This window comes from Apiospora hydei, assembly GCF_038363865.1.
Source record: "Apiospora hydei strain CBS 114990 chromosome Unknown utg000008l_segment0_segment0, whole genome shotgun sequence".
Lineage (NCBI taxonomy): Eukaryota > Fungi > Ascomycota > Sordariomycetes > Amphisphaeriales > Apiosporaceae > Apiospora > Apiospora hydei.
The window spans coordinates 1,453,787-1,466,704 of NW_027117367.1; the positions used below are offsets into that span (position 1 = coordinate 1,453,787).

At 52.5% G+C, this 12,918-nt stretch overlaps 4 protein-coding genes across 4 annotated transcripts; 2 read left to right on the forward strand and 2 right to left on the reverse strand.

Annotated features, from left to right (window-relative positions):
- Positions 1–404: 404 nt before the first annotated feature.
- PG997_011041 (uncharacterized protein) lies at positions 405–2,051 on the reverse strand (the record flags this gene model as incomplete). The annotated part of the gene is made up of 4 exons (XM_066815356.1): positions 405–475; positions 536–968; positions 1,016–1,392; positions 1,436–2,051. 4 exons carry the CDS (start codon positions 2,049–2,051, stop codon positions 405–407), a joined length of 1,497 nt encoding a protein of 498 aa, XP_066664646.1.
- A 1,833-nt stretch (positions 2,052–3,884) lies between these two features.
- PG997_011042 (uncharacterized protein) lies at positions 3,885–6,487 on the forward strand (the record flags this gene model as incomplete). Its single annotated transcript, XM_066815357.1, has 5 exons — positions 3,885–4,275; positions 4,334–5,080; positions 5,146–5,416; positions 5,471–5,548; positions 5,605–6,487. 5 exons carry the CDS (start codon positions 3,885–3,887, stop codon positions 6,485–6,487), a joined length of 2,370 nt encoding a protein of 789 aa, XP_066664647.1.
- Positions 6,488–7,520: 1,033 nt separating this feature from the next.
- On the forward strand, positions 7,521–10,677 carry PG997_011043 (DNA polymerase zeta catalytic subunit; the record flags this gene model as incomplete). The annotated part of the gene is made up of 3 exons (XM_066815358.1): positions 7,521–7,895; positions 7,924–8,000; positions 8,082–10,677. The coding sequence occupies 3 exons, from the start codon at positions 7,521–7,523 to the stop codon at positions 10,675–10,677; spliced, it is 3,048 nt and encodes a 1,015-aa protein (XP_066664648.1).
- Positions 10,678–11,792: 1,115 nt separating this feature from the next.
- On the reverse strand, positions 11,793–12,474 carry PG997_011044 (uncharacterized protein; the record flags this gene model as incomplete). The annotated part of the gene is made up of 3 exons (XM_066815359.1): positions 12,285–12,474; positions 12,176–12,200; positions 11,793–12,006 (listed from the first exon to the last, which is right to left on the reverse strand). The coding sequence occupies exons 1-3, from the start codon at positions 12,442–12,444 to the stop codon at positions 11,793–11,795; spliced, it is 399 nt and encodes a 132-aa protein (XP_066664649.1). The 5' UTR covers positions 12,445–12,474.
- Between the last annotated feature and the right edge of the window lie 444 nt (positions 12,475–12,918).

A 12,918-nucleotide genomic window follows, 5' to 3' on the forward strand; every position in this document is an offset into this window, starting at 1 on the left:
TTTGTACAGTGAATTTCTTCGCGAAAATCAAATGTTTTGTGAAAAGCGTAATGAAAACATATAGTGAGAAAGAGATCGTCGCAACCGACCAGCCAGCCCACCTTTCCCCGGCCGGAGGATCGTCCTGTATATATTTTTCCAAACTCCGCCCCATGCTTGTAGTAAACGTCCGTAGCTCTCGCTTTCCATTAACTTGCAGATCAGGGTATCCCTCCCCCTTCCAGGTGCCGCATTACTAAGTATACAAGTAAAGAAATAAAAGGCCGTAACCCCACGCAATACTTAGGCATACACTATGTGGCTAGTCGGTGCTGGTCAATATACGGAGATATGTGCACCGCAGCCTCTGCTCCTTTTCGCCGGATCTCAACTTTCCATAGCATGTAGGTAGTTGCCGTGCTAAATTAAGCGTACAAAGCTTCAAATAGGTAAATGAAACCAAACACCAGGAAGGCCAGGGCTCCACCGACAGTGACTGATTATCTCGTTAGCTCGACTTCATTGGCGCGGGACATTGAGGAACAGCGCAACTTACCAACTTTCATGCTGACCTTACCAGCAATGGCTCGCCCACCAATGACAGCGACACCAGTGCAAATGGAGTGACCGACCAGGGCGCCCAGGGTCACCCACCAGTAGTCCTGACCGGCCGCCATCGCAATGGTAGCGATCTGGCTACGGTCACCCCACTCGCCCAGGAAGGTCATGACGAACGTCTGAACCCAAGCCGGGCTCAGCAAGAGCGAGGCCAGATTGGACATGCCGGTACCGATGCTGCCCGCGACGCCACCACGAGGAGACGGGCTTCTAGCCGGCGACGTCGAGGGGCTACGCGGGGGCGTCGGGAACCGAGACTTGGATCGCGACTTGCGGTTGCGGCCCAGACCCATCTCCATCGCATACACAGATGATCTGCGCCTACCCTGCTTTAGGGCCTGGTGCTCCTTTTCCGCCATCTCCATCTCAACCTCTTGCATCTCAGCAGCAACGCCCTCGTCGGGGCTCATGGCCATACCCTCGCGGAGCAGCCGGCGCCAAAGACGAAGAAGAGTCCGGCGGCAAGGAAAGCCGTGATTTTCTTAGGGATCAGAGCCGGAAGTGTGTGTCCGAGAATCGCAGACAGGAAAGTCATGACCAGCAAAGCGCCAAAGGCCGCGGTAAACACGACCATGCGATCGTGCTTCATGGCCATAAGGGCAGCAACAAGGAATGTCTTGTCGCCGACTTCGGAGAACAAGATCATAGCAAAAGACAGCACAAAGGAGTGGAAGGGCTGGATAATGCCCTCGTTACCCTCTTGAACGGTTTCTTTCCAATCCTTCGCGGGCTTCGTCTTGGGCTTGGATACATCGAGATGGTCCTTGTTGGCTGAATTGGGAAGGGGGATTCGGGCTGTCGCGGAATTTGCCCGGAAGATCTGTGGGCTTCTCCAGACCTGCAACCTGCTCAGGCGACTTTTGGACATCGTCCTTGTCGTCCTTCTCCTTTTCCTTCTTGGTGCCCTTGTCGCTGGTAATCTTCTCCTGCTCGCTATGGGGCAGAGGCGGCTTCTCTTTCGGAGTCTCGGGCACCTTCTCGACCTTCTCACCAGTCTTGCCCTCCTTGGCTTTGCGGGCCTTGTCCTTTTCGCTGACGCCGCCCTCGGTGCCGGTGGTGCCCTTCTTCGGCCGCAGGTGGTCCCGGTCGTCCATGACGCCGTCGTTCGTTTGGGGAACCTCCTTGCCTTCGTAGACGGTGTGGTCCTTGGGCGCGTCCTTCAGGGGAGGCAATTCCTTTTTCGGGGCCGCAGTGTCTGATTTGTCGGCCTTCTTGGGCTCGACAAAGGGACCCTCGTGCGGCTTCCCATCTTTGCCGTCTACGGGGGCATCCTTGGTACCGACATCGTACTTTGGCTTCGAAGCGGCCGCAGCACCGGTAGCACCAGTGACGGGATCCCGCTCTATCGCGGCACGGACTTCCTTCTCTGACGTGGTATCCGGAGTCGCAGACGCAATAGCGAGAGCGGGGAGCAGGAGAAGCAGAAGCTGCGCGTGCTTCTGTCGTAACTTCATTGTGGCGTTGATGGACGGTTCGGGTAGAGGGTTTATGTAGCAAGAGCCGTCGAAGTGTCGAGTCGCCGATGGTGGAAGGAACGAAATGTGTCCAGACCGGGGACAACAATGATCGGATTAGGAGCTTTTTTGGGGGGTTTGTGACTGTTGTGACACGGAAATGTCTCAATTGCTGTATATGAAGAGAAGGAAGGCGGTCGGCTGTAGCAGCAGGCAAATAAAAGGATTAAGAATAAAAAAAGACGGGCGGACACACGGCAGCAAGAGAGAATTGAAGTCGGACTGGAGTTGTTCCTGTTGGACTGGGAGGAAGTCGTGATGAAATGCTCGACTTGGAAATCAGCCAGAAGCCCCCATTGAGTTGACAGGCAAGGGTCTGTGCTAATAACGGGAGTAGCGTAGTGGACTCGTGGCCTAGACCTTCTAAAAAATCCTAGCCTGCGATTGAGGGAGGGAGGAACGAGACACGCGGCCGCCTCAAACTCGAGGCAATGCGCAGAAAAATCGGACGAAGTAGATCGACTGTATTGTTGAGTATTGCGATTACGCTCAAGTGCAACTAGATATCTTTTTGAATAATAATAATACCTACATGAAGTCAGTTTCAAGGAGAGATGCGACATCTGTAGATACCTAAGAAGTCAGTTTCAAGGAGAGATGCGACATCTGTAGATACCTAAGAAGTCAGATGCATGGACAGCTGCGCCATCCTTCTTCCAACTTTCCCTTTGGCAGACAGTCACCTTGCGTATGAAGAATACGCGTTTTGCATGCGGTATTACAACTTTTCCGGCAGTGGTCTCCAAATGAATTTTGATTGATGCAGGGGCAATCGGCCATGTTTGGCTTAGGAAAGCCAAATATCCCCGATCTGGACAGGGGGCATGGAGATGGCCTCGGGAGGCTGTGCTGAAATACAGGCTACAGGCCCTCCTAATGGATTTCAGCTGTCATTACTTAGGAAAACGTCTGAAAGAGAAACCCCTTTTTCTTTTGGCCTGTCTATCCCTTTGATGGTGAATAGACCCGAGGACATGCACGTCACAACTCGACCAAGAACCCCAGTAGGGGATGCTATTGAATCTTATTGAATCTTCGAATTGTCTCAGCATGTTGACGGCCACCGATGTAAAACAAGTCTGCACCAAAACACGCGGTACAGTACAAACAGTAGTTGGTTTATTACATACATGTACTTAACCTAAGTCTCCCCAACAAAACGTTTACAACGTGGACTGCAACGGTATAGCCAAGATATAGATACCCTATTAGTCGACTCACCCTGTTACAATCAATACAGACGCATGATTATACGAGATTCCGTATTATACGTAGACCTGGTTACGGTCATCAAAGGGATATGTAGGCTTGATATAAATACATCACATCTCAACTTATCCAGCACTGTAACTCTTCAGGTCATTCTAGAGTATAATTGAATCGTTGTCACCCGACTACTTATGCATACATAGTAGGCCTAGAGGGGGAGGTGCTCATGAGTTGAACCATAATTGCCTGAACTATTATAGGATAACTGCACGCATTGACTCTTACCCCTGTTTCTCCCATTCTGGTCCAGGAACATACGATAACTTTGTTTACCATCATGTTGCTTTCACTCTGCATTCAATATGCCACTGCCTGAGTGACAATCGTCGACGTTGTATTCACTTGTTCTTGAACCTTGCCCAAAATCCGACTTTTTTGGTCGGCGTGGGTCCGTGCGCGCTCGGAGTGGTCAATCGACTTATTGATGTTATTCACACAAGCTCTCCACACCTGAACCTCGCCGAACCATCATCAACCTTGCCATCTTGCGATCGCAGATCTGGTATGGCGCCGTCTACCAGGTCTAAGTCGGCTGCAGGCGCGGGGATTTCGTCCTCTGCCAGGCAAACGCGGTCGACGCGAACGACGCGAACGACGCGTCAAGCAGTAGGACAGAAGGCAGTACAAGATCTCGCCGAATCCAGCAACGCGGCGGCACACCCAGACACATCAGCGCAATCAGCGCCATCGCCACAGGATCAGTCCTCTCTAAATGATGAGTCCTCCGACGAGGAGCAGACATCGGCCGATCCCGTGAAAAGAGCTGCACCCCCGATTACTCGTCGATCTGCACCACGGGTGAGTCCTGATGATACCATCGTTCTGGGCTCAGAGGCCGGGCTGGAGGGGATTGACCACCGTGAAGGAAGCCCTATGCTGGGGGATGATAGTTTCAGTAAGTCCGAATCATGAGTCGCGAGAGAAGATGCGTTTCGCTCACCAGTTGTCCTCAGTCTCCCCTCCAAAGCGGAGGATCAACAGGTCTGCCTTAAGGGAATCTCAAGAAGCAGAACCCTATGCGCCCCAGCCGGCAATAGGCCCAGATGGCGATCCCTCAAGAGACGTCGTCCAGCTACTTGAGTATGTGATGTCAGACATCCAAAGACACACCTCGGATCTCTACAAGTGCTTGATCCTGCTGAACAACGGAGATCAGCCGGAGCTAAGGGTTCGAGCACTACGGGTGCAGGTGAAATCCGCCTTCTCGGCGTTGAAGAGTTCCCAGTCAAGTTTCATACACGAGGATGACTTGTTCATTGACGTCGTGTGTTTCCACCGCGTGCTCAAGGATCACGAAGACCAGGATTTTGCCAATCATGCATACCACGCCATATGCGCATCGAACCTCGTTATGCTACTGGCATATCTTCTTGACAAAACACTCGACCCTAAAAGGCGACAGGAATTCATTAACAAGGTTGCAAACAATTTTCCTTGGACGTTTGATTTCGCTGCACCCTCAGAGGACGAGAACGAGGTTGCCAGGCAGATCGATCTATCGTTCTCGCTTCGATGTTGTCGCCTGGCTAGCCTAATTGCTCAGAAAACCGATGAAGATCCTTACGTCCTCGCCACGAGAGTGTTTTGCGAAGAGAAGGTTGAATCGCGTAAAGCCGCGAAACAAGCCTTATCGCAAGGACCGTATAAGCCTCTGACAAGTCGCCATATTCCCGGCTTATCAAAAGAGGAATACCAGGCTCGTATGGCGGCGCTGGATGTCTTCTTGTCAGAGAAAAACGCGAGAAGACACTAAGCGGGATGGAAGCTGAGTATCCAGTAGAGAAACTCGCCCTACAACTTGGAGGATGGGCCGAGACAAGATGCGAAGAGCTGTTCGCTCCGCCTCGGCCGCAAGGTCAAGATGATAACGGCACGAACTCTTCGACGCGCAAGAAAGTGCAAAACAATGGTGAAAAGAATCGGAGCAGGTCGTCCTCGCTGATGGTTGCTCAAGACAAAGAGCCAGAGTCGGAGGCAGAGTCAGAGGTTGATTCTGAAGTCGGACAGCCCATTCGCAGATCAAACGCATTGGTTGGGTAAGTAAAAAAATCCAATACTCACAAGTCTACTAAACACTGACACTTGGACAGCAAGAGCATTGTCGACGACTCAGACGATGACTCCGAAGTTGGGGAGCCCATCATCCGCAAACCAGGAATAGACGCCACGTAAGCTATTCAAACTGTACCGCTTGTAACGTATAGAAATCATTGACATTTTATAGTAAGAGCCACCTGCTCGACGATGAGGCTTTCGAGGAAGATGAATCTTGGGTGGCGCATGGCACTCCTGCTAGACCGGCATCATCGCAGGCTGCGCCAATAACCGACCGGCAACTCCATGCCAACATCATGGCTATGCACCCCGATGAGATCCTTGGGCGTATTGGCAGCAGCAGGGCGAGTGCATCGGCTCCGCCCGCCAACTCACCGCCAGCAGTCCATCGAAGGGACAATCCGAAGAGACCAGTACCTCTCGTGGAGTATAATGGCCAAGATGACGACGACGATCCTTTCGAGGCGAACGCGATGTTGACTAAGGGCAATGATCTGATCGCCGCCAAAAGGCGTCGTCTGTCGAAACCATCTACTGCCCCTGGCCCCTCTCGGCGTTTACCACCCACCACCATTGCGTCTAGATCACGGTTTGAAGGGCCTGATGGTGAGCCAGATGATCATGTTTCCCGAAAAGACTTGCGGCCTGCCGACATGGCTACGCTCACCCAGCGCGCCAAAGAAACCAAGGGAGCAATGCGACATCTCCTAACGAGACCACCCCCAAAGCGCATAGCGTGGTCGGACGAAGATACCTTGAAACTTGTCGAAGATATCGCAGAGCATGGCTGCTCGTGGAGTAAACTGACTAATGTGCAGCGTTACGAAGTTGAGCGAAACCAACAGCAGATTCGAGACAAAGCGCGCAATGTGAAGGTGAGCTGCTTAGAGAGCAGGGCTCCTTTATGGGCTGGGTTCGATGCTGTAGTTCTTAGCTACAAAGAAAAGCAACGTCTCATCAAGCTTGGCCTTAACCCAGACCGTATGGAGGATGACTTCGAGATTGGAGAAGACGGAAAGAAGATACCGACCAATGTCTACATAGAGCTTTAGCCTGGGTTGGCTTGAGTGCAGTAGCTGGTCTGAAGCGCTCGCAACTGGATTCCTGAGCTTGGAAGGTGGAGCATTGATACTGGCGTTCAGTGGTGACTTTCAGGTGCACGATGATTGCAGGGAGGAGTCAGTCTGTTATTCTTCTCGGATACCCTCAGCGCGTTTAGGTGCCTCTTCACTGGTTGTATAGATGGACGAGGACCACTTCTCATACTAGTTCTAGCAAATTAACGTTCTTTCCATTGATTTTCTATGAGGATGGAAGCACAAACCCGACTAAAAATCGTGACAGCATGCTTTATACTTAGTCTGCTTTATACTTGGTCACATCTGCTCTTGGCAGGGCTACTAGTGCCAGGTAGATATGTCGGTAAGTATGATATTCGCAGTCATGTATAAGAACAAGTATGCAAGTCAGGGCACGGTGGGTGCTGCCACCACGACATGCACATGCAAAATCAGGTGCTAAGGTTAGGCTTGCAGGGCTTGGTGGGCTGAGTGAGGATGATCAGGGCCCAGTTTAAGACAGTCCCGGCAGGCCGTCTACCCCACACGTGGCTCGTTCACCCACTGACGTTGGTCTGATCTGGTCTTTGGCTGGCTGCTACTGCCGCCGATGGTGCTGCAGTGCTGTCTGTCACAGTGTCACCTCAGCTCAGCTCCCGCAATCCAACGCCAGCTGTGCCCTACCAAATACGAACCGAACCGCCGACGTTAGCACCTACCTACTCCGTACTTGTCTAGATGAGGCCATAATCCCATTCCTAAAAACAAATCCCTATCTTCCGTGTCTTGCCTCGTCTTGCCTCGTCTTGCCTCGTCTTGTCTCCCTTGACTTGCTCCCTGTGCCATCGTCACTCGAACCGCTACCCACCCACCCTTCCAGAGGTGGGCATGTAATCCTCGATCTGCTCTGCACGCCTGTAACTAGTAACGAACAAACAATCGCGCCGACATTCATGACCCCCGAGGCGTTGTTCATGTTGCGTTCCAAAGACTTTGATTCCGCCAGCGGCTTTGTGGCAGCGCCAAGATGGGCAGCTGGACCGGATTCCTGTTAACCTACCTGCTGGGTGGTGTTACCTTCATCCCCCTCCTGCTCGCTACCGTACTGCTGCATGCCTACTTCACCCTCCCCGTCCGCGACCATGTCCAAGAGACCCAGACCGACGACGCCGATAGCATCATTCAAACCGGCGACGACACGGCCGTCTTGAAGGAGGCCTTGAAGGGACAGAAGGATGAGCTGAAATCGCGGCCGGCCGATGCGTCGGACATGGCGGCCGGCTATTTCGCAGTATGCCGTGAATACGTTCCTATGGGGATCGATGCGAAGCCCATCGAGCGCTCGACTCCCCATCGGCTCAACTACCGTGGCTGCCCCGAGCCGAAGCGTTTACCAGGCCATGTATCAGACCATATTTGACCGGAAACAGACCTCAGGTCCGGACATGAACAGCGGCGCCAGTCTTCGCCCTAAGAAAGCCGGCAATGTATTTTACGTTGTGCTGAGGTAGGATAGCCCCTTTCCATTCTTCCTGCAAAACTGCTTGACCCGATTCTGTGCTGACTATGTTTGCCCCCTCGTGATCAGACACGGCCACTTGATGCTTTTTGACGACGAGGAACAGCTCGAGGTGCGACATGTCATTTCGCTCGCCCACCACGATATCAGTATATATTCTGGAGGTGATACGACTCCCGAGGGCGAACTATTCATAAAGAGGAATGCTCTGTGTTTGACTAGGAAAGAGAGTACGATCGGCGTGAGCCCAGACACACAAATTTCGAAGCCGTTCTACCTATTCTCCGAAAACTGCTCTGCGAAGGAGGACTTCTACTTTTCCATGATCAAGAACCAGGAGCATGTGTTCGGCACGACTAGCAAGGCGCCACAGCCACAGCAGTTCGATGTCAAAGATATCATCTCGCTTGTGCAACGATTACACGCCTCTGAGGAGCATATGCAAACTAGATGGCTGAATGCGCTGCTTGGTCGCATTTTCCTGAGCATATACAAGACACGCGACCTGGAAAACATGATTCGGGAAAAGATCACGAAGAAGATATCTCGGGTCAAGCGTCCTTCTTTTCTGACCAGGATCAGCTTGCAGGATATCGACACGGGCGATTCCGCACCCTACATCACGAATCCGCGCCTGAGAGATCTTACCGTCGAGGGAGAGTTCGTTATGGAAGCCGATATTAAGTACACGGGATGTACACGTCTTGGCATCGCTGCGACAGCCAGGATTGATCTAGGGCCTCGCTTCAAGGCACGCGAGGTTAACCTGGAAATCGCGGCTACGTTGAAGAAGCTTGAAGGGCGTATCTTGTTCAAGATCAAACCGCCCCCGAGCAATCGGATCTGGTTTTCTTTCCAGACCATGCCTAAGCTGGAGATGAGTATTGAACCTATCGTCAGCTCCAGACAGATAACCTATACCGTTATTCTCCGCCAGATCGAGAACCGGATCAAGGAAGTATTTGCGGAAACCTTGGTGCATCCTTTCTGGGACGACATACCATTTTCCAAAACAGAACACAAGGAATGGCGTGGAGGGATCTTTGCTGGAGATGATGCCGTCGAGTACTCGGAGGACTACGAGGAAATTGCCGCGGCTCTTGGCGACGTCGACGAAGTTGCTCATATCGAAGAGACAGGAGTTCCTTCGTCGTCTGCTGCTCCCGAGGTGACCCCGGGAATAGAGAAGAGCCACACTGTTCCGAATGACCAGTCATCCTCCAACAGCTTCTGGGCCAGGAGGACAAACAAGATGAAACCGCCACCGACAAGCTCTCAACAAGCATCTGCATCCACCACGGCATTAGATGCTAAGCACGCCCAACCTATGGCTGAAGCACCCCGTCTTATGCGTAAAGGTTCGTTCTCGGCCTCGAGCCCGATAATAAGTACAGATCCTACCAATGCAGAAACGTTCAAACCGTCTCCATCCAGCCCTGACGGTGAAGAGGCCGTTCGCGTTATGGCCAACGTTGCTGCACGTTCGACACCATCATCGCCAGATCAGAAGCCAGTGAAGAAGTTTTCACAGTCTTCCATGGCAGACAAGTCACTGGCAGACAAGTCTGAAGCTTCCTCAGATTATCTTGCTGCTGATGGGTCGTTTGGACCGACGTCAACTTCCATGGGACGCAGGAATACCGCATCCTCCATCGACAGTACGGGGAGTACCTCGCCAGCGCCGTCGATGAAAGGTTCGGTCAAGAGCGCCACTGGCTCCATTGGGCGGAATTTCTTTACCCGAAAAGAGACGTCATCCCCAACTCCCTCCACCAACGGGGGAACTCCTGAACGGAAAGGGACTACCTTGGCAGCCGTGTCCAACGCCGCAGCGACGGCAAAGCGGTGGGGTTGGAATGCTCTTCAGAGCCGGAATGGCCAGGGACCGGAGGGGCGAAAGCTATCCGACCCCCCAGCGGTCGATCTGAACCAGCCCATGGGTCGCGGTCAACCTCTACCACCACCAGGCACGCCTCTTCCGGGCCCGGAGAGGAGGTCCTCTAAAGTGGCGGTTCCCAAGCGGAGTCCCGTCCAGCCGCCCAGTCTCCCAAGCCGGCAAAGCACAAACAGTGTGGATCAGGCGAAATCAGTTCGTCGTCCAGTACCCGCCCCTCCGCTTCCCCGGCGGAGACGCGTGTCGGAGGCCTACCTAGACGAGGAAGGTGGGACGGACGAGAATGTTCTGGTTGTCGAAGTACCGGCGGACTCCCAGCCATCGTCACCGCTGATGCCTCTGCAGGAGGGGTATGATGAGCGTGAACACGGTGACGCGGCGCCAATCTCGGCTGTTGGTCCCAAGCATGCTTGGGTAGAGGATGCTCTAGACGAGGATAGCACGGAGGGCCGCGGCTCTTCGCGATCTTCTCGTTCGGCGTCCACAACAGCAACAAAGGGCCTCGCAGAGCCGCATGAAATAAGACGGACGCCGCCTGAGCTTCCCCAGCGTAGAAATGGCCGGACACCGCCCGAGCTTCCGCAACGCAGAGTCGCGGCAGACACCGATGAGGAGGAAGAGGCTTGGACGAACTGGCTGGAGAACCCCGACTTCAGGGAATTGGATATAGAGGAGGAAGACGAACCTGCTGACGAGGAGGAGGCAACCGATGATGATAAAGCAAAGAGACTGGCCGATACGGCGGCGGCAGCAGCCATGGCTCTCTCGTAGCCAGTTACTGTTGGTTGTTGATTAATCATTGGTAAAGTTTTTGAAGTCGAGTTTGCATTGTCAAGGTGTTACGGGGTTTCAGTTGGCTGTTTGTGAATATCATCATCATTGGTAATCCATCCATTGAATCAGATCAATAGGGTCAAGGGGTTGGTTGGCTTATACGGGTTAAACGTACCATTAAGGGGGCTGGCGGTTTTCTTCGTTTCCATTGATAAATCAGCGAAGCTGTTGCTGCATACATATATATACACGTGCAAGCAAGGCGTCGTCTGTTCTGGCGTCCAGAAACACATAGTTGTTACATGTCGCTGTTTAGGTGAAAGGGGGTCAAGAGAATACATACAATATGTACAGATCACGTTGATTACAATTTTTGATCTGGCGAAGAACAACATTTGAAACTGAAGCCAAGGAAAGGGGCCGAAGGGTTTGCCTTTGGATAGGGGTTGATGTATGAAGCTGTCTGGTTAGCCGGATGAGAGAAGCCGACTGAATCTGTGTCAATAGACATAAGGGATGCTGAGAAACCTGTAAGTAGGTATAATATAGGTGTATGTGCATCTTATGGAAAATTTCACGTATTCGGCCAATACTTATGATTTTTGGAATAGTTTACTCGAAGCTATATCAAACGTCACAATGACATGACCTATTGCAGTGTTATCACTGCCTGTACGGAGTATCACCAACCACCTCCGTACTTATGCTATTCAACATATCAGTCTACAGCGTTGGTCAAGTAGAGACAGTCAAGGTTCAGAACCAGTCAAGGTCTCGCGGTTTCGTTTGAATTCACTGCCTGTGACAAAAGGAAAGAGATATCTACAGGTATCACACACAAAGTGCCAGTTCTGGCCATGTAATTTCTGACGAGCGGCCGTTCAGGATCCCCAGGTCTACACCACCAGTGATCATTGTGTTTCCATCGTTCTATTTGTTGGATTTGCTTGTGGTTGTCTTCGGATACGTCACAATATCCCCTCCTCCCCCTTTCTCCTCTGGGACTGCCTCCCTGCTGGCGTCTACCACGCCTCCGCCATCACATCATCATCCTCGGAGGAGAGCGGGTACACGTGACGGATAGAAATAGAATAGATCGGATGTCGTCTGATTTATGCGGTCTTGTCCTTGTTGTGGTAGTTGACGGACTTGTTCCAGAACAGAGTCTTGTCGCCATCGCCCCAGGGGAAGTTCTTGGTGCGGATGTTCTGGTAAGGGTACTCGACGCGCTCCTCCAGCGCGGGCTGGTGGCTCCAGTGCTCCCAATGCTCAGACCACAGGTTGTAGGCGTTGACGCCGGCCAGGATCACGGCGGGGATGACACCACTATATCATCATTCCTTGGTCAGTTTGGGGGACTTCTCTTTCTGATCGGTACATCGCTGAAATGGTATTTGCCGGTGAAGCCGGCATATTAATTGGGCGGTAGTCGCTCGTCGAATGGAAATGAGATGCAATTCGGCGGAAAGGAAGATATGAGTCAGTCATGGCTTACTAGAGGGAGATCTTGCGCCAGAGCTCTGTATGTAGATGGAAGATTAGCAGCTATCGTGGGGAAAGGGCCGAATCGGTGGCCGAGGGTATATATATATATATATACGCACCAGTGGTGGCAGTGGCGTGCTCCTTGACGGCCTCACGCTCCTTGACGAAGGCGTTCTCGGTCGAGGCCAGTCGGCGCTGGACGTTGCCGCGGAAGGCGGTGTTGCGCAGCTGGGCGGACAGGCGGGGAGCGGCCTTGAGGATCTGGCGTTGGGCGAACATTTTTAGATCGTGGTCGTGGATCAATTGGAGTGGAGAGGTTCTTCAAGTTGGGTGCGAAGGGGGGAGGTTTTGGGTGTAGCAATTGAAGTGGTTCGATCTTGGGACTCTCTTCGAATGACCTCAAAGCTCGGTTGTCGCAAAAAGCTTGGACCATCCCGGAAGGACGGGCGGTGCCTGAAGACTGAGGCAGAAAAAAGAAAAACGGTCCGTCAGCGGTACTTCTGCAAAGTACCGCTCTTTGGGTCTTGGGTCAGCTGAGCCCGCGTCGCTTTGGTGTTGGCCGCGGGTGACGCAGTTGCATCATTGATCGATCAATTGACATGCTGCAGCTGTGCCGAATGCGCATCCCATCTCCAACGTGAATGTTCCCAAATTGAATTGCAGGGACACCCTCTCAACTGCCAATGGACTTGGATCAATGACCACTTCCGCTGCCTAAATTATCCATATCCCAACTACATACTTGGAAACTTG